Source organism: Pantherophis guttatus, chromosome 17 (genome assembly GCF_059756535.1).
Source record: "Pantherophis guttatus breed Tessera chromosome 17, ASM5975653v1, whole genome shotgun sequence".
In the NCBI taxonomy this organism is placed as follows: Eukaryota; Metazoa; Chordata; class Lepidosauria; order Squamata; family Colubridae; genus Pantherophis; species Pantherophis guttatus.
This window is the reverse complement of record NC_142079.1, coordinates 11,877,501-11,900,324: the sequence shown is the minus strand read 5'-3', so window position 1 is coordinate 11,900,324 and position 22,824 is coordinate 11,877,501. Positions and strand designations below refer to the sequence as shown.

At 44.1% G+C, this 22,824-nt stretch overlaps 1 protein-coding gene across 2 annotated transcripts in view; it reads left to right on the top strand.

Moving 5' to 3' along the window:
* Positions 1 to 22,824, top strand: part of ADGRD1 (adhesion G protein-coupled receptor D1) — a 208,681-nt gene that overhangs the window by 137,585 nt on the left and 48,272 nt on the right. For both annotated transcript variants that reach the window (XM_087880177.1, XM_087880176.1), the window contains 3 exons: positions 1,450 to 1,553; positions 6,612 to 6,723; positions 16,359 to 16,512. In XM_087880177.1, the coding sequence (XP_087736303.1) occupies positions 1,450 to 1,553; positions 6,612 to 6,723; positions 16,359 to 16,512 (370 nt within the window). The remainder of the gene's footprint in view (positions 1 to 1,449; positions 1,554 to 6,611; positions 6,724 to 16,358; positions 16,513 to 22,824) is intronic.

Genomic DNA, 22,824 nt, shown 5'->3' with positions numbered 1-22,824 from the left:
GCATGAAACACAGCTGGGTGATTTAAGGCCAATCATCAGGAGATGGCGAGTTCTAATCCTGCCTTAGGCATGAAACACATCACTACCATTTTTCCTGTTTTCCAAAGCAGTTTCCAACCAAGCTACAAAGGAAAACACAACTTTGTAATTCTCATGAAATAAATTAGAGCCAGATAGTTGGAAGATCTGAAAGGACCAATTGGGGACAGATCCTCCAGGAATAAAATCTATCCATGTGGCTGCTGGGAGTCAACGTTGACTTGATGGCGCCATCAAGGACAATCCATGGTCTAATTTACAAATGGGGAACAGTTGAACTTTTTTTTTTTAAAAAAAAGCCCAAACAAAACCTGTAGGGGATTCTAGAAAATGTCTTCATCTCATTCAAAGCAAAAGTTTATTTTCTTGTTGTTGTCATAACTGTGAACTCTTGATCGCTAACAGATGGTTGAGATGTTCGCCTGTCAAATGGATTGGCTCTGTTTAGTTCCTTGGACTAGTTCTTGCGGGGGGCGGGGGAGGGGGGTGTTTTAAATCTCCGGAGAATGTTCTAATTTAAAAAAAAAAAAAAAAAATTCATGTGTGAACTGGAAGTATCTTTTTTTTCCCCTTAATTTTTTTTTTGAAAAGTTTTTTCAGTTTTATTTTTTCTACACATAATGTAAAATGTACATTTTCTTATACATAATTAACCATGCATGTATGTATTTTCCTTAAAGAAAGCCTTAAAATAAGACATTTTAATTTCATTTGGAGTTGCTCTTCTACCCTTTCTTTCCTCTTTTTGCAACAAACCTTCTTCTCCTCCTCCTTTCTTTCCCTTCCCAACCTCCTCTCCTCTCCTACTTTCTCCTTCCTCTTCTCCTACCCCATCCTACTTACCCTTCTTTCCCCCACTCCTCTCTTCGTTCCCCCTTCTCCCCTTCTCTCCTACTCCTATCCCCTGCCCTTCCTTCCTCTCCTTTTCCCTTTCTTCCTTTCCTCTCATTCCCTCTCCTACTTCCCATTCTTTTCCCCACTCCTCTCTTCGTTCCCCCTTCTCCCCTTCTCCCCTTCTCTCCTACTCCTATCCCCTGCCCTTCCTTCCTCTCCTTTTCCCTTTCTTCCTTTCCTCTCACTACCCGCTCCTCCCCTCTCCTTTCTATCTTCTTTGCTATATAATATTCTTCTTGTATGGTATCCGAGCAACTCCTATCTTCTACTCATATATACTTTCTTTCAATTTCTTTTCAGATTTATTCTATCTATCTATATTATCATCATCATTGTACATTATTCCTATACTCTTCTTTCTTCCACCCAGTCCACTTTTCGAATTTCTCTGGTATCAACTAGATTTCTATTTCTTTTTTGATCTCTGCATCATATCCCCCCCGCCCTTAATAACCCAGTTAGGAGACAGTAAAGAATCAATAAATATAATTTCTCGTTCTTTCTTTCTTTGCACAGCTAACCATCGGACACAAGATGGCATTGTCTTCTATCAGTTACGTAGGATGTTCCATTTCCATTTTCTGCTTGACTATCACGCTGGTCACGTTTGCAATTCTATCGTGAGTAATTTTAACTTTTCTTCCCGCTGAGCCAATATCGGTCTGGAAATATAGATAGTCAGTTGGGGGGGGAAAAAAAACCACCCCAAAAACTTCACTCAACTTCATTTTAAGGCCACTAGATTGAATGCTCTCAGGTGCTGAGCGTTTCATAAAAAAGGTTATTAATTCCTTAAACCTCCTTAATTAGATGCCCGCCCGTATATTAGTAACACTCAGTTGAGTTTGGTGTAAATTACTTTAATTTCTTGGAAGTGGGAAGCTTTCAAACATAGCGGGTTATTTCCCTGTCGTGTATTCTCAGGCTATTTACAGAAGCTTGGCATTCCCCATAGTAAAAGGTATGTGCTAGTCATTCCCAAATCTAGGGGGCGGTGCTAATCTCCGTTTCAAAGCCGAAGAGCCAACACTGCTCGAAGACATCTCCGTGGTCATGTGGCCGGCATGACTCAACGCCAAAGGCACACAGAACGCTGTTCCCTTCCCACCAAAGGTGGTCCCTATTTTTCTACTTGCATTTTTTAACATGCTTTCGAACTGCTAGGTTGGCAGAAGCTGGGACAAGTCATGGGAGCTCACCCCGTTATGCGGCACGAGGGATTCGAACCGCTGAACTGCCGACCTTTCGATCGAGAAGCTCAGCATGTTAGCCACTGAGCCACCGCATCCCCATAGTGGGTTCCCACAAAAACCTGAGAACTCCAGGTCCCAAACTTGCAGCAAAAAAATTGAGAGATTCGGCACTTGTAGTCCTAAAGGCATAAAGATAATTTACGAAGTATTTTTAAGTTAAAAGGTAAAATATATAATTACGAACAATGATACAATATATAGAACAGATATGTATTTAAAGGGTAAGGAAGAATAATGAAAATAACTGATATGTACTTATGAGTGATACCAGTACTGGAACGCTGTAAAGATTGAAAATGTGATATAAAATGAAGAAAAACGTTCAATAAAAACATGTTAAAAAATTGGTTCATTGCTAAAAGCCTAGGCGCAGGAATCTTTTCAGCTAAGGATTAGAACCTGCTCGGAGTTAGATAAGGGTCAACAGAATTCAAGGGAGGTTGGACTTAGTTCACTAGTGACTACATAGGGATTCTAGGCGGATCCCTTTCTTGACCCCGCCCTCAGGTTCTGCCCCTCCTTCTCCTGCCCTTCTTTTCTCAGAATCGTTTCACATGCACCCCCCCAAAGCATCTTTACAAATTTCATAAGTAATGATAATAATTATAAGTTACGGAGCAGAACTGAATTGGAAGCATCGCAAAACCTTAGAGTTGTGGGTTTATTGGGAGGAAGGCTGTGCTTTCCTCTAGTCGGATGGATCAAAGGTAGGGAGCAACTTAGCCTTCCATACCGGATGTCCTTCAAAGGGATGGCCCGAAGAGCTTTGGTGAGGAGGCAGATAAGAAGAAGAATTTGCAGAAGTTTGGGAATTATAATGACTGGAAGTTCCATCAAGATGTCTCAACCTGGCTAGGCTAACAGGCAATTCCAGACCTGCAGTCTCAATTCATTTAGAGGCCCCCAGGTTGAAGCAAGGGACGTGGTGGCTCAGTGGCTAAGACGCTGAGCTTGTCGATCGAAAGGTCAGCAGTTCAAAACCCCAGCGCCGCATAACAGGGTGAGCTCCCGTGACTTGTCCCAGCTTCTGCCAACCTAGCAGTTCGAAAGCAGGTAAAAAATGCAAGTAGAAAAATAGGGACCACCTTTGGTGGGAAGGTAACAGCATTCCGTGCGCCTTTGGCATTGAGTCATGCCGGCCACATGATCACAGAGACGTTTTCGGACAGCGCTGGCTCTTCGGCTTTGAAACGGAGATGAACACCACCTCCTAGAGTTGGGAACGACTAGCACACATGTGCGAGGGGAACCTTTACCTTAGGCTGTAGAAAGATAATCTTCGTGGGATTATCCAGGAGGCATGTTGTCTTGATCAGTTGGGCTTCAATCAACAAGAATTACTCGACAACCTCAATGGAGAACTCTGTTTTGCATGATGTCCCAGCAAACCCTACAATTGTGTGAAATGCAGTGTAGAGAGCCAGCTGGGAGGCAATTTCTCTAAATTTCTGAAGTCAGTTTAGCAGACTGAACAAATCAGATGCTTCCAAACCAATCCAGATGATGATCTTTCCGGAGTGCAGATGCAGAAACATTTCCTTACGCTTCGATTCAGAAATCTGAATGGAAGGCCAGGGGTTTAAGGCACCCTGTTATTAAGCTGGTTATTAAGACCAGCTGCCTGCAATTACTGCAGGGTTCGAATCTCGCCAAGGCTCAAGGTTGACTCAGCCTTCCATCCTTTCTAAGGTAGGTAAATTGAGGACCCAGTTGTGGGGGCAATAAGCTGACTTTGTATAAATATACAAAAGGATGAAGGCTATTGCTGAGCACATTGTAAGCCGCCCTGAGTCTTCGGAGAAGGGCGGCATATAAATCAAATTTTTTTTTTTAAAAAAAACCCTCTATTGAGCATTTCATCCGAACCAGGGGTGAAATCCAGCAGGTTCTGACAGGTTCTGGAGAACCGGTAGTGGAAATTTTGAGCAGTTTGGAGAACCAGCAAATACCACCTCTGGCTGGGCCCAGAGTGGGGTGGGAATGGAGTTTTTCCAATATCCTTCCCCCAGGAGAGAATGGGGATTTTGCAGTATCCTTCCCCTGCCACACCCACCAAGCCATGTCCACCAAACCACGCCCACACAACCGGTAGTTAAAAAAATTGGATTTCACCACTGATCCAAACCTAATCCCATCGATCTCGTGAATGGTGTTGGATCCATGTTGGATCAGACTGGTTCCTTTTATTCAAATGACCTGGGGCCCTTCCAAGAAGATTTTGCTTAATTCACCCAAACGTAGCAAATAACAAGGCTTATGGTTATCCTCAGCTGGATGGTTCTCTGAGAAATATTTTGCTTAGCCTTCCAGAATGCCAATTTAACTCTGCTTTGGGGAGGCTAATAATACGTTTTTCTTATTTCCATATATATAGCGAAATCACTTCAAGGTAGAGAATGCGACAATGAGGTATTTACGAAGTGCCAGATTTTGAACTGACTATGCAAATGGCCTTCTCAATCGATCTGGCTCACTTCATTTGAGCCTTGTTTGCCTCGTCCAGTGAGTTACTCACGCTTACGCATCTGAAGGGGATCAGACCCAAACATATTAACATAAAACCACTTGGGCTGATTCTCAAAAGAGATGTGCTCTGATTGAAAGCCCAGAAGGTTAGGTAAAGGCAAAGGTTCCCTTCGCATATATGTGCTAGTCGTTCCCGACTCTAGGGGGCGGTGCTCATCTCCGTTTGAAAGCCGAAGAGCCAATGCTGTCCGAAGATGTCTCCATGGTCATGTGGCCGCCATGACTCAACGCCAAAGGCGCATGGAATGCTGTTCCCTTCCCACCAAAGGCGGTCCCTATTTTTCTACTTGCATTTTTTACCTGCTTTCGAACTGCTAGGTTAGCAGAAGCTGGGACAAGTCACGGGAGCTCACCCCATTACGCAGCACTAGGGATTCGAACCGCTGAACTGCCGACCTTTCGATCGACAAGCTCAGCGTCTTAGCCACTGAGCCACCACGTCCCAGTCGCGGTGACCCAGAAGGTTAGGGGGATACCAATAAAGGAAAATAATTTGTAGCTCAGGGTTGAAATGAGGATCCTCTGTGCTCTCTGGTCTTGGAAAGCACCAGAACCTCTCAGATTAGGGTGAAAACCCCCAAATGAATGGGGGAAATATTCAGTGGTGGGATTCAGCCAGTTCGCACCACTTCGGGAGAACCAGTTGTTAACTTTCTGAGCAGTTTGGTGAATTGGTTGTTGGAAGAAATCATTAGGGCAGAGAACCGGTTGTTAAATTATTTGAATCCCACCACTGGAAATATTCATATTTCCTCTCTTCGCTTCCCTCGTTGGGGGCGAGTACAAATTCTAGGAATTTATTCTACTTCCCTTATGTGGAACGTAAAAAACTTTCGGCATTGTCATTTGGTTTTTAATTAGTGTTATTAAATCCAGAGGCATTTCGGGAAAGGAGGGGAGATGCATTCCCCTCCCCTTTTTTTCCCAACTTTGCTGAACTCCAGGAATGTTGTGTGAGCCTGCAGAGAGGCTGTGTCTATCAAACGACTTTAAAAAAGCAGCGGAATCTAGTTAATATTGCAAAAGTTCATTGCATGAGTGCCAAGCAGGGTTGGCCTCAGGAAAGTACTACCCCAATTAGAACCTAATTTTGTAACCTTGCCTTCCTAACTGGAGGGCTAAGCCAATTAAGAGGAGAGAGGGAGAAAGAGAGAGAGAGGGATGGATGGATGTCATGGCTTCTGATGTAGAAGTGATGGGAACTTGGTTATGTGGAATGGAACTCATCTTGGTAGTCCTCTCAAATGGATGGCAACAGATTCTCCGATTTTTCTGTCGACCAATGTTTCTCCAGCTTGGCAACTTTAAAACGGATGGACTTCAACTCCCAGTACTCTACTGACATACCATATTTTTCGGAGTATAAGATGCACCTTTTCCCCCCTAAAAGGGGGTGAAAATTTAGGTGCGTCTTATACACCGAATGTAACCCCACCCACCCACTAGCCTCCACCCTCCTTGCAAGCAAACAGCAAGAAAAAACAGCTCCTTTTAGCTTCAGCACAGCCTAATTAGCACAAGTTGATTGGATCGGCCTCCCGACTCTCAGCTGATTTGCTCTCAGCTGTTTTGCGCAGGGCTCTGCTGCAGGCAAGAAAATTGCTGGAGCAGATTTTTTTTCCCCCTTGTGTTAATCAAGCTATGCTGAAAACGAAACTGAAAGTAAAGCAGGCTGTTCGCTGTTTGCTGCAAAGAGGCAAAATTGCTCAGAGGCAGAGGCAGAGGCAGAGGCAGAGGCAGAGGGAGATTTCTTTTTCTTTGTTTCCTCACCAAAAAAGGTAGGTGTGTTTTATACTCCAAAAAATATGGTATTTTAATTTTCAAAGTACTCCCAGAACTCCCCAACCCAATATTTAAATTTTCAGAGCGCTAATAGATGTGCCTCTTTTCCCCCCCCAGCTCTGTCAGTACCATCCGCAACCAGCGTTATCACATCCACGCCAATCTTTCCTTTGCAGTCTTGGTGGCTCAGATCTTGCTCCTTATCAGCTTCCAGTTTGACCCTGGGACGGTGAGTGAAATGGATATTCTTCTGACTTGGGCATCAATGGCAGAGAATAACAGAATATTGGAAGGACCTTGAAGGTACTCTAGTCTAACCCCCTGCTCAACAGGACACCCTATACCTGTGATGGCAAACCTATGGCACCCGTGCCACAGGTGGCACGCAGAGCCATATCGGTGGGCAAGCGAGCATTGCCCTAGCTCAGCTCCAGCACGCATGTGCGCACCAGCCAGCTAATTTTTGGGCCCACCAGAAGTCGGGAAACAGGTTGTTTCCGGCCTCCGGGGCGGGGGGAGGCCATTTTTGCCCTCCTCAGGCTTCTAGAAAGCCTCTGGAGCCTGGGGAGGGCGAAAAACAGGCCTTCTGGTCTCACTGGAATTGAGAAACGGGTTGTTTCCGGCCTCCAGAGGGCCTCCGGGGGGGAGGGGGGGAGGAGAGGCCATTTTCATCCTCCCCAGGCTCCAAGAAAGATATTATGGGTGTGGACGCACACACATGCGACCCCCGCCCCCCGAGCTCCCCCCACTTTTGGCACACAATGGCAAAAAGTTTAGCCATCACTGCCCTATACCATTCCAGACAAGTGGCTGTCTGGTATCTTCTTAAAAACCTCCAGTTTTTAAGAGCACCCACAATTTATCACAATTTATGTTAATTTATCCAGCTAATTATAGAACATAGAATAACAGAGTTGGAAGAGACCTTGGAGGTCTTCTAGATCAACCCCCTGCTCGAACAGGAGAACCTATACCAGGGATGTCAAACACAAGGCCCACAGGCTGGATGCGGCCCATGATGTGGTCGGATTCAGCCTGCAGGGCCGTCCTGAAAAATGTAAGGGGCCGAACCGAGTCACTTCGGCTCAGTCTACCCAGTGTGAAGAGCAGTTTGGGGAGTGGCATCAATTTGGCCACAGTGTTGTGGCCCGTCAGCAGCCGGTGCAGCTAGTAGCTGATTCGGACAGCGAGGAGGCTGGCGTGGTGCTGCGCCAGCAGCCTGTGTAGCTGGCACTCGAGTCAGACAATGAGGAGGCTGGAGAAGATGTGGTGCCAGAGGCGGGGATTCAGCCAGGGCCTTCAGAACCTCCAGAAACTCCCATGAGTGAAGAGGACGAAGAGGAGGAGCCTCTTCTCGATGCACGGGCATGTAGAGCTGCCAAAAGGCAGGAGTGGCTCCTCAGGAGGAGGTCTCCTCGAGAGTAAGGCTTGGGGCTAATTGGCCACTCCCTTAGCCTATTTAAGGAGGAACGCCGACTGAAGCAATTTGCAGGAAACAACTCCGTTCACATACCTTCGTGTCTTGTCTTGCTTATCAGCTTCCTGCAAATTGCTTCTGGGCATTCTGCCAACCACAGTAAGCTTTCAGTATTATTCTTTGAATTCTTGGCGGCTGTTAATGCAGTTAATTAACAGCCGTTGTTGTAAAAAACTGGTTTATTTAGTAAACTAAGGTTTGAACGGACTTTGTGTGTGCTGCGTTCTTTGGGGTCCATAGCTGGGGCAGAATACCCACCCACCCAGTCAGCCACGCCTGCCTGGCCCCCCAAGGTCAACCTCATCTCCGACGCGGCCCTCAATGAAATTGAGTTTGACACCCCTGCCCTCTACCACTTCAGACAAATGGTTGTCCAATCTCTTCTTAAAAACCTCAGGTGTTAGAGCATTCACAACTTCTGGAGGCAAGACATTCCACCAGCTAATTGTCCTCGCTGTCAGGAAATTCCTCCTTAGTTCTAGGTTGCGTCTCTCCTTGATTAGTTTCCACCCGTTGCTTCTTGTCCTGCCTTCAGGTGCTCTGGAGAATAGGTTGAGCCCCTCCTCTTTTTGGCAGCCCCTCAGATATTGGAAGACTGCTATCATGCAGTAGTGGGTTTCACTTACCTTCGCTACTGGTTTGGAACCGTGAGCATGTGCTTGCACTCGCTTCGCTCACACGTGGTGCTTCTGCGCATGTCTGGGCAGGTGGGCGGAGCCTCCCACTGCTACAGGTTCTGATGATGGGCGAATCCTCCTGCTGCCGCCGCTACAGTTTCGCCCGAACCTGTAGAAACCCATCACTGCTATCATGTCACCCTTAGTCCTTCTTTTCACTTTTCACAGAAGAACAGGACACAGCTCAGCTGAGAAATGTCTCAAAGCCTATCCAAATATTTATCTCTTCCACTCAATTTTGCCTAAACAGAACATTCCTGTGTGACAATGCACTTTATCGCCCAATTCTGCCCTCCTTACTCTTTTGAAAGGCAGGCCCCGGCCTTTCGAAGTGGAGCCCTCTTTATTTTTAGACCATTTGTCACTGTGTTATTAAATGGCGGCTGCCGTGGTGACAGGCATATAATGCCAGTGGCATTTAAATAAGGAGGTTATTCGTTTCGCATTTGTTCGACAGTTGTCGGTACATGCTAACTGTGACAAATGTTTGTGTTTTCCCTTTATAATAAAGGCAGGGATGAATCACACCGCAGCGGTCGCTGTTTAACTCGATAATTAATACTATTAATAACCGTAATGATAATCTTGTGGTTTCATCGGAAATTCTCCTGGCATTTGGTCAAATGTGGACTCCCTTTTTTTTCTTTCCCTGGGAGGGAAAAAACAGCACAGCAAAGAGACAATGAAATGTGAGGAAGAAATTGTATTTGTGATATTTTTCTTTTTTAACTGATAACGTGACCTGGGGTTTTTCCCTCACATATGTGTGAACGTTGATCAAACAGGCTGAAACTCCCGTTTACAAAACAGAAAACCGATTTCATTCATTCAACATAACAACATTCTATCTGGTTCAAGTTTATTGGAGCAGAGTTGACAGTTTCGAAGGTTCTTCCTTTTTTTCCACCGGTCCTAGGGGGGGGAAAAAAAAATCAAAGTAATAACAGCAGCGAAAATTTTCTCTATTCGTCAGTTTGAGAGGACGGCCTACGGAGGCTGCCATTTTTTTCCCCCTGCGGTGCTCTGAAATTGTTATGATTATTATGGGTTGCTGTTGTGCATTTTGCCGGTTAAGGGGGAAAAAAGCGAGTTAGAAATAAATGGGTTGTATTCAGCGATTTAGTAATCCATGTTTCTTTCACAATGGGGACGTGTATAGAATAAATAACAGAGTTGAAAAGACCCTGGAGGTCTTGTAGTCCAACCCTCCGCTCAAGCAAGAAACCCTATACAGTATCACATAGAATGGAATGGAATGGAATGGAATGGAATGGAATGGAATAGAATAGAATAGAATAGAATAGAATAGAATAGAATAGAATAGAATAGAATAGAATAGAATAGAATAGAATAGAATAGAATAGAATAGAATAGAATGAGCTGGAAGGATAGAATAGAATTAGAATTAGAATTAGAATTAGAATTAGAATGGAATGGAATGGGATGGGATGGGATGGGATGGGATGGGATGGGATAGGATAGGATAGGATAGGATAGAATAGAATAGAATAGAATAGAATAGAATAGAATAGAATAGAATAGAATAGAATAGAATAGAATAGAATTCAATTCTTTATTGGCCAAATGTGATTGGACACACAAGGAATTTGTCTTGGTGCATATGCTCTCAGTGTACATAAAGAAAAAATAAAATATATTCGTCAAGAATCATAAGATACAACACTTAACGACAGTCATAGGGTACAAATAAGCAATCAAATCATACTAGGAAACAATATCAATATCAATCATAAAGATACAAGCAATAAAGTTACAGTCATGCAGTCATAAGTGGGAGGAGTTGGGTGATAGGAACGATGAGAAGATTAATAGTAGTGCAGACTTAGTGAATAGGAGCCTGGATAGCTCTGCAGACTAAGCACTGTAATTTAACACCAGCTGTCTGCAATTAAAGTAAGTTTGAATCTTGCCAGGCTCAAGGTTGACTCAGCCTTCCATCCTTTCTAAGTAGGTAAATTGAGGACCCAGTTTGTGGGGGCAATAAGCTGACTTTGTATAAAATATACAAAAGTATGAAGGCTATTGCTTAACGCACTGTAAGCCGCCCTGAGTCTCCGGAGAAGGGCGGCATATAAATCAATTTTTTTTAAAAAAAATAGTTTGACAGTGTTGAGGGAATTATTTGTTGAGCAGAGTGATGGCATTCGGGGAAAAACTGTCCTTGTGTCTAGTTGTTCTGGTGTGCAGTGCTCTATAGCGTCGTTTTGAGGGTAGGAGTTGAAACAGTTTATGTCCAGGAGGCGAGGGGTCTGCAGATATTTTCACAGCCCTCTTTTTGACTCGTGCAGGATACAGGTCCTCCATGGAAGGCAGGTTGGTAGCCATGGTTTTTTCTGCAGTTCTGATTATCCTCTGAAGTCTCTGTCTGTTTTGTTGGGTTGCAGAGCCAGACCAGACAGTCCTATCGCAAACCTTGGTCCAATTAGGCAAATTGCCAAAGGCCTTTCTTGGCAAAAGTTCAGAAGTCACAGATACAAAAATAAATACAAGACGTAGACGAAGAAGAAGACGAAGCTACCAACGTTGTTTTCCAGCAAAGCCCAAACACCATTACTGGTCTGTTTTAAGCCTTATGGGAGGGGCCAATGATCTCTTGGCCCTACTCCTGAGTCGTCCTCTCTGCTTTAGCTGCTCTTGCCTTCTGGCAGCTCTTCTCATGCGTGCATTAGAAACAGGCTCCTCCTGTTCCTCTGCCTCTCTACTGTCAGCCTCTGGAGGCTCCGGAGTCTACACATCACTCCCCGATGGCCCTGGCCCCATCTCTGCCTATGACGCAGAGCCCTCATCCGGGCCTTCCCCAGCCTCCAGGATTGGCCCATGTTCTTCCTCAGCCTCATCGCTGTCCGACTCCGCTGCCAGCTCCTCAGGCTGCTGGCGGACCACAACAATACCCAAGTCTACATGAGAAATCCATACTGCTGGAATCTTATTCCTATAGATCAGTGATGGTTAACCTTTTTGGTGCAGAGTGCCCATTGCACGCTCACCCCTGCATGCAAATCCACACGCCCGTGTCCCAATCTCTAAAATGCAATGCAAGCGCCCCCCATGCATGAGTGCACGTTCCCCGTGCATGCGCCCCTGGTGCATGTGCCCCACCCATTTTGGCTTCCAAGTTGGTTCTCCTGCATTTCTGCCACCCGTACCTTCCCCGATCTCCTCAGTTTGTTCCCCCAGCGTGCGCTAACTTTCTCCTGCATTTTTGCCTCCCATGCCTTCCCTGATTTCCTCAGTTTCTCCCCACAGTGCACGCTACCTTTCTCCTGCATTTCTGCCTCTTGTGCCTTCCTCAATCTCAGTTTCTCCCCCCCAGCATGTGCTACCTTTCTCCCACCAGCATGCCCTAGCTTTCTCCTGCATTTCTGCCATGGAGAGGCACCTGTGGAGGGTGGAACCTGTGCATGCAAAGCAGAGACCCGAAGACCAGCTGGCCGGCAGGAGGTGTGTGCACATGCGTGGTGGAGCTGGGCTGGGTGATGGCTGGCATGCCCAGAGAGAGGGCACTGCATGCCACCTGTGGCACATGTGCCATAGGTTCACCATCACGGCTATAGATAGACAGTTTAGATCAATTATCTCTTGATTTAGGACTGATGTGAACAGTCCTCAGAAGGACCATCTCATTGTCCCTATCTGGAAGCTGGTTGATCAAATAACATCATCTCGATCACAGATAGACTATAGCTCCCCAGGATGCCTGGAGCAGGTGGTAGGAGTTTGTTAACCTTGATTGATCTCCCAAAATGTCATCAAAAAATCCCAGCAGTGTAGGTTAGACAGAGAAGTAAAAAAAAAATAAAAAATCCTGAGGATGAGAGAATGTCAAAAACATCCATCTGGATATGTCCATGAAGTCTGGAGGAACTTAAGAGAAAATTTTAAAAAAATATGTCTAGACAACAAGGAAGAAGGTGAGGGAGTGGAGTTCCCTTGAAACTTCTCTCTAATGCACCAAGGATCCAGTCATGGAGAAGAGTAGAAGCAGCATTCTCATCTCCGCAAGGCAACTAGGTGACACTTCAGCGAATGTTCCCTAGGTAAGCTGAGTCACCTGGTTGCTAAGCAACCTGACAATGTTTGTCTAGCTTGGAGCATTGTGTCAAAAGCTGACTTCAGTTCTTCCACCGAAGAGAAGGAAGTGCATCTGTGACAGGTGGTAGCAGAGATGCTGACCTACAGAAGATTGGGGGGGAAAAATGATAAACAAAAAAGAAGAAGATTGGGTGACTTTCTTTAACAAGAAGAAAAATCCCTCCGTGTCTGGATTCCAGTTGATGGGAAAGAAGGAGATGAGATGTTAAGACCAGGATGAAGGGCAAAAAAGTGAGATGGAGGGAAATGGCATCAATTGTGGCCGATTCTCTATCCAACTTCTCTGAGTTACTCTCATGGCTCATAAATCTGATTTTCTGTCCACCTAAGGCCAATTTCAACCTCTCACTCTTCTCTGGTGGTATCAGTTTTCTTCTGATCACCCCTTCTAGCTCATCAGAGGCACCTCCTGACAGCGAGAAGAATTAACCAGGAGAATGACATGCCTCCAGAAGTTGTGGTGCTCCAACACCAGTGGTGGGTTTCTCATTATGTTACTACAGGTTTGCCGCGCATACACTCGTTTCATGCACATGCGTGCCCGGTTCGTGCATGCACATGCCTTCCACACATGCATGCACTTTGCTCACGCGCATGCTTTTTGCGCATGCCCGGCCTCAAAAAAATCTGTCTAAATACCGGTTCAGGCGAACTGGTCTGAACCAGCTGAATATCATCTCTGTCCCAACACTGGATATTTTTGAGAAGAGATTGGACAACCGTCTGTCTGAAATGGTATAGGGTTTCCTGCTTGAGCAGGGGGTTGGACTAGAGGACCTCCAAGGACCTCCCTTCAAACTCTGTTAATCCACTGTTCTCCTTGAGAGAGCAGAACCAGTATTCAGTTTGCAAAGATGCAACATATGGGGAAAAACTAGTGGTGAAATCCAAATTTTTTTTTACTACCGGTTCTATGATGTGGCTTGGTGGGCATGGTGTGGCTTGGCAGGTGTGGCTTGGTGGGCGTGGCAGGGGAAGGATACTGCAAAATCCCCATTCCTTCCCCATTCCTGGGGCCAGCCAGAGGTGATATTTGCCTGTTCTCCAAACTCCAAATTTCCACTGCCGGTTCTCCAAATTGCTCAAAATTTCCGCTACCGGTTCTCCAAATTACTCCAAATTTCCACTGCCGGTTCTCCAAATTGCTCAAAATTTCCGCTACCGGTTCTCCAAATTACTCCAAATTTCCACTGCCGGTTCTCCAAATTGCTCAAAATTTCCGCTACCGGTTCTCCAAATTACTCCAAATTTCCACTGCTGGTTCTCCAAATTGCTCAAAATTTCCGCTACCGGTTCTCCAGAACCTGTCAGAACCTGCTGGATTTCACCCCTGGGAAAAACAGACTCCTCAGATTTCCTAAACAAGATCAGATATTTTTTTCTTCTCACTGCCTAGTGCAGTGTTTTTCAACCTTGGCAACTTTTAAGATCTGTGGATTTCAGTTCGCACAATTTGCCAGCCAGCCCTGCTTATCTTAAAGTTGCCAAGGTTGAGAAACACTGGCCCAGTGGATCACTTTTAACACAACCTCTTAGTGTTCTGACCAGGCTCTCAAACACGACAAACACTCTGTAGTTAAATAAATGTTCCCTTTATTAGGAGGGCCAGCAGCCCTGGCTAAAAGTCTCTCTCTCTCACACACACCGCAGGCTAACAAGTCTGTCCGGCAGGGAGATGAATAGTTGTCTGCCACACCTATTCATCTCTGTCATCTGCCTTTTATCCCCAGAGCTAGGATGGGGCTTTGCTAGCAGCAAAGGCTCTTCTGTCCCAAGGACCGGCCCATAGATTTCTACTGCTCTCCTCTCCTCTGCCTTCTGTGCATCCGTGCGTCAGGCACTGGACCCAGCTGCTCCTCCTCTTCCTCATCAGCCACCTCCAGACCTGGGGGCTGTTGACTCTCCATCTGAGGACAGATGGACAGCCCAGGCTCCTCCTCTGTCTCTCTCTCTCTCTGACAGCTTCATTCCCTCTTCCCCTTCTGAGCTCTCAGGTTGCCTTGATGCTGACCCTGACTCTCACGCCTCCTCCTGCTCCTCTGATTCAGCTGCTGGAGGGGCCGGCGGCCGACAGGCCACAACACTTAGGCTCCAAAAAAAAAAAAAAAAAAAAAAAAAAAAAAAAGCAACAACCAACAAGACGGAACTGAGAGCTTTAAAAATTCCATGATGTCCTATTGATGCAAATCTTGTTGGACAAGATATTTGGCAAGCTCTTAAAATCTCCCTTCTCTTAATACAATTTTAATCTTACTTTCCGCGGAATGAATCCATTTCTTGATTTCATAACCATGAAGCTTACTTTCCAGGGAATTTACATATTTATGAATTTAATCCATTCACATGGCCGTCTGTCTGGTAGATATGACTCTCGGCGACTAACTATTAAAGATGAAATAAAAACAGGTTAAGAACAACTTTTAACCATCCGAATGCGAATAGCATAAAATAACAGCTGAGAACATTCAAATCCACCATGAAATGGGCTACACCCATAGTCGTAGAGCCCCAGGCTCGATGACAATGTCAGGATCTTAATATCTTGAGAAAGGCCAGCAGGGTTGGGGGGCCCCAATCTGATGTAAATTCGCAACCCACCCAGGTATGATTCTCCCGAAGGTGCTTTTTCAAAAGGCAACTGGACTTCGGTTTTTTTTTCCCTTGAAGATGTTTCACTTCTCATCCAAGAGGCTTCTTCAGTTCTGACTGAAGTCAGAAGCCTGAAATCATAAGCCAGAACTGAAGAAGCTTCTTGGATGAGAAGTGAAACATCTTCAAGGAAAAAAGAAACAAAGTCCAGTTGCCTTTTGAAAAAGCACCTTTGGGGCGGCCATTCTGATGGTGTGCATGTGTGTATGTAAGTATGTGTGTGTGTGTGTCTGTGTCTGTGTGTGTGTGTGTGTGTGTGTGTGTGAGAGAGAGAGAGAGAGAGAGAGAGAGACAGACAGAAAAAGAAAGAGGGAAAGAGAAAGAAAGAGAAGAAAGAAAGAAATGAAAGAAAGAGCAAAACGAGAAGAAAGAGAAAGAGAGAGAGAGAAGAAAAGAGAAAGAGAGAGAGAGGGAAAGAAAAAGAAAAAAATGAAAGGAAGAGAGCAAAAAGAGAAGAAAGAGAGAGAGAAGAAAAGAGACAAAGGGAGAAAGAGAGAGACAGAGAGAGAACGGGAGAGAAACAAAGAGAAAGCAAAAGAGAGAAAGAGAAAAAAGAAAGAAAGAGAGACAGGGAAAGAGAAAGGGAAAAAGAAAGAAAGGATGAAAATGAAGAAAGAAAACCACAAAACTAAGAGAGCAAAAAGAGAAGAGAAAAAGAGAGAGAGGAGAAAAAAGAAAAAGGGAGAAAGAGAGAGAGAGAGAGAACAGGAGAGAAACAAAGAGAGAGAAAGCAAAAGAGAAGAGAAAAAGAGAGAGAGAAGAAAAAAGAAAGAGAGAGAGAGAGAGAGAGAGAGAGAGAGAGAGAGAGAGAGAGAGGAGAGAAACAGAGAGAGAGAAAGCAAAAGAGAAGAAAAAAAGAAAAACCCATTTTGACCATCTGGGGCAAGGGTGGGAAGACTTCTTCTCCTTGCCTTTCCTATTCATTGGGCTGGTTTGCCTTCTTTGCAGGTGCCTTGCAAAATCCTGGCGATTCTCCTTCACTTCTTCTTCTTGAGCACCTTCGCTTGGATGCTGGTGGAAGGGTTCCATCTCTACAGTATGGTGATCAAAGTCTTCGGATCGGAAGAGAACAAGCTCTTATACTACTACGGCATTGGATGGGGTAAGTCAGGTCTTCTTTTACCCTTCAAAGGAAAAAAAAAAGAGAGACAATAATGATGACTTCTGGTACAGATTAACAGAGTTGGAAGGGGCCTTTGTAGGTCATCTAATCCAACCCCACCACCCAAGCAGGAGACCCTACACCATTCCTGACAAATGGCAGCCCAGTCTCTTCTTAAAAGCCTCCAGTGACGAAGCTCCCACAACTTCTGAAGGCAACTTCTCTTCCATCAATTGATTGTGCTCACTGTCAGAAAATTTCTCCTTATTTCCAGGTTGAATCTCTCCTTGTTCAATTTCCATCCATTATTCCTTGTCTGGCCTTCAGGTGCTTTGGATAATAACTTGACCCCCTCCTCTCTGTGGCAGCCCCTCCAATATTGGAAGACTGCTATCCTGTCTCCCCTGGTCCTTCTCTTCACTAGACTAGCCATGCCCAGTTCCTGCAACCGTTCTTCATATGTTTTACCCTCCAGTCTCCTAATCATCCTGATATTGAACCACTGATAAATTCGGAAGAAAGAATGCTAGAAAAAGTTGAAAGAATCACATATCTCAGTTCTAATTTACATGAAAACTGGGACACGACCATGGAAGTAAAGACAAGGATAGAGAAAGCTCAAACAGCATTCTTCAAAATGAAAAAGGTCTTCTGCAGTCATGACATAAGCCTAAAATTGAAAATTAAGGATTGTTAGATGTTACATCTTTTCTATCCTGCTCTACGGAGTGGAGAGTTGGTCTCTGACAGAAAACCACTTGAAGAAACTAGAAGCATTTGGAATGTGGATTTACAGGCGGCTGTGACATATAAACTGGGTTGACAAAATCAGAAATGAGGAGGTGATAAGCTGCCTGGGAAAGCCAAGGAAAATCATCAAAACCATAAAAAAGCAAAAGTTTGAATATTTTGGACATGTGATGCGACACCTGGAAAAATACGGCATTCTTCACTTAATCCTCCAAGGAAAGTTTGAAGGCAAACGAGGTCCCAGCAGAAGAAGAACATCATGGCTTCAAAATCTAAGGGACCGGTTAGGACAAAACTCAACAGTGCTTTTTCGTTGCGGCTGTTGATAAAAATAGGATCGCCAACATGATCGCCAACGTCCGGTGACGGATATGGTACAAGAAGAAGAAGAATGATATCTTCACGGGCGTAGAAGAAGCTTCCTGCAAGACAACCTTCACTTTTTTTAACAGCAACCCACCATTAACTGCTGAATATCGCAGCCCTGGATTGTGGTCTCCCACAAAATGTTCCGTGACTCCTTCATCTTCTTCCTTCTGATTCCTCTTCTTCTGACCTTCATCTTCTGCAAGAAGGTGCCATGGAGGACATTTAGCTGGGTCTGTTGTGGCCCGCCAGCAGTCAGCAGAGCTGGTGGCAGACTCAGACAGTGAGGAGGTTGGGGAGGAACATGGACCTGTCCTGGGGGCTGGAGAAAGTTCGGATGAGGGCTCTGCGTCGGAGGCAGAGAGGGAGTTAGACAGCAGTGAGGCAGAGAAGCCTCAGTGAGGCAGCTGCCAGTGAGGCAGCTGGAGCCTGTTCCCAGTGTGCGCATGGGCAGAGCTGCCAGAAGACAAGAACAATTCAGAAAGCAGGGTCGACTTGGGAGTAAAGCCACACCTTGGAGGTAATTGGCCCTTCCCATAGGAAATAAAGGGGAGTGAATGGGGAGTGGGCTTTTGCAGGAAACAATTCATTCATTCCATGACTCTGAGAGACTCTGTGCCAAGTTTTGCCTTGTACTGCGTTTGGAAACAAGTTACGTGGCAGTTTGCCAAGCGAGATAAGGTCTGTGTTGATAAATATTCCTCTGAAAGACTGTTTGGACAGGACTTGCTGACTGTGAATGAAAGGAATTCACAGTTGTGTAAATAAAAGAGATTTTGCTGGGACCAAGACTCTGCTTCCTGCTTTTTAAGGGAGCCTAGGTCAGAACAGGCTCTGATGAGGGCTCTGCGTCGGAGGCAGAGATGGGGCCAGGGCCGTCTGACAGTTTTCAGCTGCCTTCAGAGTCGGACATCAGTGGGGCAGAAGAACAGCTGGATCCTGTTCCCAGTGTGCGCATGCGCAGAGCTGCCAGGAGAAGGGAACAGCTAGGGAACAAGGGTCAACTCAGGAGTAAAGCTACAGGTGGATGGTGAATGGCCTCTCCCATGGGGAATAAAGAGGAGCGAAGGGGAGGGGAGTTTGCAGGAGACAATTAGTTCGTTTGGGTGAAGGTCTGTTCCTGCATTCTTGCCAAGTATTGTCTGTTACAGTGTGGAGTCTGAAAGATATGGGCCTGGCACCTCTCCAAGCCTGATAAAGGTCGGTAATTGTGAACTATCTTGGAAGAGGAAAGACTTTGCTGGAGAGGGAATTCACTGTAAATTAAATAAAAGGGGTTTATCGGGACGAGGACTCGGCTTCGTGCTGCTGGGGAAGCCTAGGTCAGAAGAGGGCCTGCTGAGAATCCCCCAGATGTAGGATTTGGAAAACAGTTGGGGGAATCGGATGATCGTAGAAACATGGTTAGGAAGGTTTCTCTCCATTGAGTTCTATTGAGGAACTTCCATTCCAAGCTCCATTGAGATCTCAACATCCACTGGATGGCACAAGAGAAGAAAAAAACCAATCAGAATATCAGAGTATCCTCCTTAAATCTCAACAGTCTGGAAATGTTTTCTGCAGAAAAAACTATGGCTACCAACCTGCCTTCCATGGAGGACCTGTATACTGCACGAGTCAAAAAGAGGGCTGTGAAAATATCTACAGACCCCTCGCATCCTGGACATAAACTGTTTCAACTCCTACCCTCAAAACGACGCTATAGAGCACTGCACACCAGAACAACTAAACACAAGGACAGTTTTTTTCCTCCATGCCATCACTCTGCTAAACAAATAATTCCCTCAACACTGTCAAACTATTCATATTAGGCTGCATTACTATTAATCTTCTCATCGTTCCTATCACCCATCTCCTCCCACTTATTACTATAACCATGTTGCTTATTTATTTATATTGTTTTTATTTGTTTCTTAGTACGATTTGATAGTTTATTAGTAACCTTAACTATCAGTAAGTGTTGTACCTTACGATTCTTGATGAATGTATCTTTTCTTTTTATGTACACCGAGAGCATCTGCACCAAAGACAAATTCCCTTGTGTGTCCAATCACACTTGGCCAATAAAGAATTCCATTCTATTCTATTCTAAATGCAAAGAACCAAAGGAATGCTTTCCCCACCCTAGGGAGGAAATGTTGGCCGTATATAAATTGGACAAATAAATAAATGAACTAATGTAAAAAGACCTCTCTCCTTTCAGATTCTAATCAGAAAATTGCGCTATTACCTCTGGGATTCAGAGCCCTCTTACAAAACAGCCAGATTATCCCGCTTGGAAAATAACGTCTCTCAATTCTTCAGCTTCCTTCAGAATCTTTCTTTTTTAACCCTTCCTTCTCAATCTTCTTAATTATCTTTTTGCTAGTAATTAACCCATGCTTAGCATCTTAGAATATCAGAAAGAAAGTGCCAATATTGAATTATTATTATTACTATTTTTTTGGCATCAAACCTTCGAAGCTCCGTTCCTGATGGAAGGACTTATTTGTTATTTAATTTGCTTGCTGGTCTGCTTGCTCGCTTCCTGGTTGAATTGCAGTTGAAAGGAACTAGATCTAGGCTGCAAAACCATTAAAGAAAGGTAGAACTTCTCCATACCTTTGCTGTCTTCATGTCACACATTATTCTCTGGAGTCTCAATTATGGAAGATATTTGTAGCTCAGGGGTGAAGTTATCCTTGGTGCTCTCTGAGCTTGGTTGTTTTCTTACAGATGTTTCATTACTCAATCTAGGTAGCATCATCAGTTCTTGGTGCTCTCTGAGCTTGGTTGTTTTCTTACAGATGTTTTATTACTCAATCTAGGTAGCATCATCAGTTCTTGGTGCTCTCTGAGCTTGGTTGTTTTCTTACAGATGTTTCATTACTCAATCTAGGTAGCATCATCAGTTCTTGGTGCTCTCTGAGCTTGGTTGTTTTCTTACAGATGTTTTATTACTCAATCTAGGTAGCATCATCAGTTCTTGGTGCTCTCTGAGCTTGGTTGTTTTCTTACAGATGTTTCATTACTCAATCTAGGTAACATCATCAGTTCTTGGTGCTCTCTGAGCTTGGTTGTTTTCTTACAGATGTTTTATTACTCAATCTAGGTAACATCATCAGTTCTTGGTGCTCCCTAAGCTTGGTTGTTTTCTTACAGATGTTTTATTACTCAATCTAGGTAGCATCATCAGTTCTTGGTGCTCTCTGAGCTTGGTTGTTTTCTTACAGATGTTTCATTACTCAATCTAGGTAGCATCATCAGTTCTTGGTGCTCTCTGAGCTTGGTTGTTTTCTTACAGATGTTTTATTACTCAATCTAGGTAGCATCATCAGTTCTTGGTGCTCTCTGAGCTTGGTTGTTTTCTTACAGATGTTTCATTACTCTATCTAGGTAACATCATCAGTTCTTGGTGCTCTCTAAGCTTGGTTGTTTTCTTACAGATGTTTCATTACTCAATCTAGGTAACACCATCAGTTCTTGGTGCTCTCTGAACTTGGTTGTTTTTTTGCAGATGTTTCATTACCCAAACTAGATACCATCATCAGTGCTGATGATGTTACCTAGTTGGGTGATAAAGCATCTGCTGAAAATAATCAAACTCAGAGAGCATCAAGGACCCCTCATCTCTGGGGTCTACTCCTAGGGACCTAGCTGTCTCTAATCAGAAGAATTAATATTCATCGCGATTAATTCACTTCCAACAAATTAGAGATGAGTGTTTTTTAAATACCCACAAGTATCTAGCAGACTGTTTTTCTGTTTAAACAACTGTTTGTAGAACATCTCTGCAGGGGTCTTTCTTGATTGCCTTGGCTCTTGAAACACAGTCCTTTTTATATCCAACATTGTACTTGCCTTCCTTATCTTCTGGGTTCATTCAAAGCAGGCTGTGCTAAAGACATTTGCCAAAATGTAGAAAAAAAGAAAAAATCCTATAATAATTGTAAGACGGAGGAGCTGGTATCCTGAAACCTAATCTGAACTAATGGAGGAAACAGGAATGACTGAATCCAACCATTACTCTGGATATTTTGGACAAGAAACGAACGTTAAAGAATTATGAGGTTCAACACTAGCAGCCATTGCTCAAGTAACCCTATTTGTCCCCAAATGCAATGTGAAATGCGTATATTTATGGCTTTTTAACGATTCATTTCATGTTTAATATACTTATGACTCAGCTGGATCTCCAGCTGTGCAGAATTCCACGGATTTGGCATCCAAAATCAACCTTCTGACAAAGAAGAGCTTGTTATGGAAAAAAAGATGGATGGATGGATGGATAGATAGATAGATAGATAGATAGATAGATAGATAGATAGATAGATAAGAGATAGATGATAGGATAGATAGATAGATAGATAGATAGATAGATAGATAGATAGATAGATTATAATCTATCTATCTAAGATAGGTAGGTAGGTAGGTAGGTAGGTAGGTAGATAGATAGATAGATAGATAGATAGATAGATAGATAGATAGATAGATAGATAGATAAATGATATAGATAAGAGCTAGATGATAGAATAGATAGATAGGTAGGTAGGTAGGTAGGTAGGTAGAAAGATAGATAGATAGATAGATAGATAGATAGATAGATAGATAGATAGATAGATTATAATCTATCTATCTAAAACATAGATAGATAAATAGGTAGGTAGGTAGGTAGATAGGTAGGTAGGTAGGTAGGTAGGTAGGTAGATAGACAGATAGATAGACAGACAGACAGATAGATACATACATAGATACATAGATAGATGGATGGATGATAGGATAGATAGACAGGCAGACAGACAGACAGAAGATAGAGATATATACAGATAGATGGATGGATAGATAGATAGATAGATAGATAGATAGATAGATAGATAGATAAGGGGAGAGGGACTTTATCTGGACCAAGAATTTTTGGAAGCAGATGACATTATGTGTAATAATAGCAGAACATTTTCATTGCCTCCTTTAACTCTCCCTGCATCTGTTACTCTCCCTGCTCTGCAGAAGTATAAAATCAAGACATTCGGGGCAGATTCCACTTTTAAGCTAAGCGACAACTTTGTGTGAGTGAAACAAAACCATAATGCATCTGTTTCTAATCTCTCAACAGTCGGCTAAGAATTCTGAACCTATCTTATTATAGAGCCAATCTATCGCTGTTAAACTTCCAGCCAAGCATTGAAACGAGGGCACCCACCCACCGAGGGAGACATC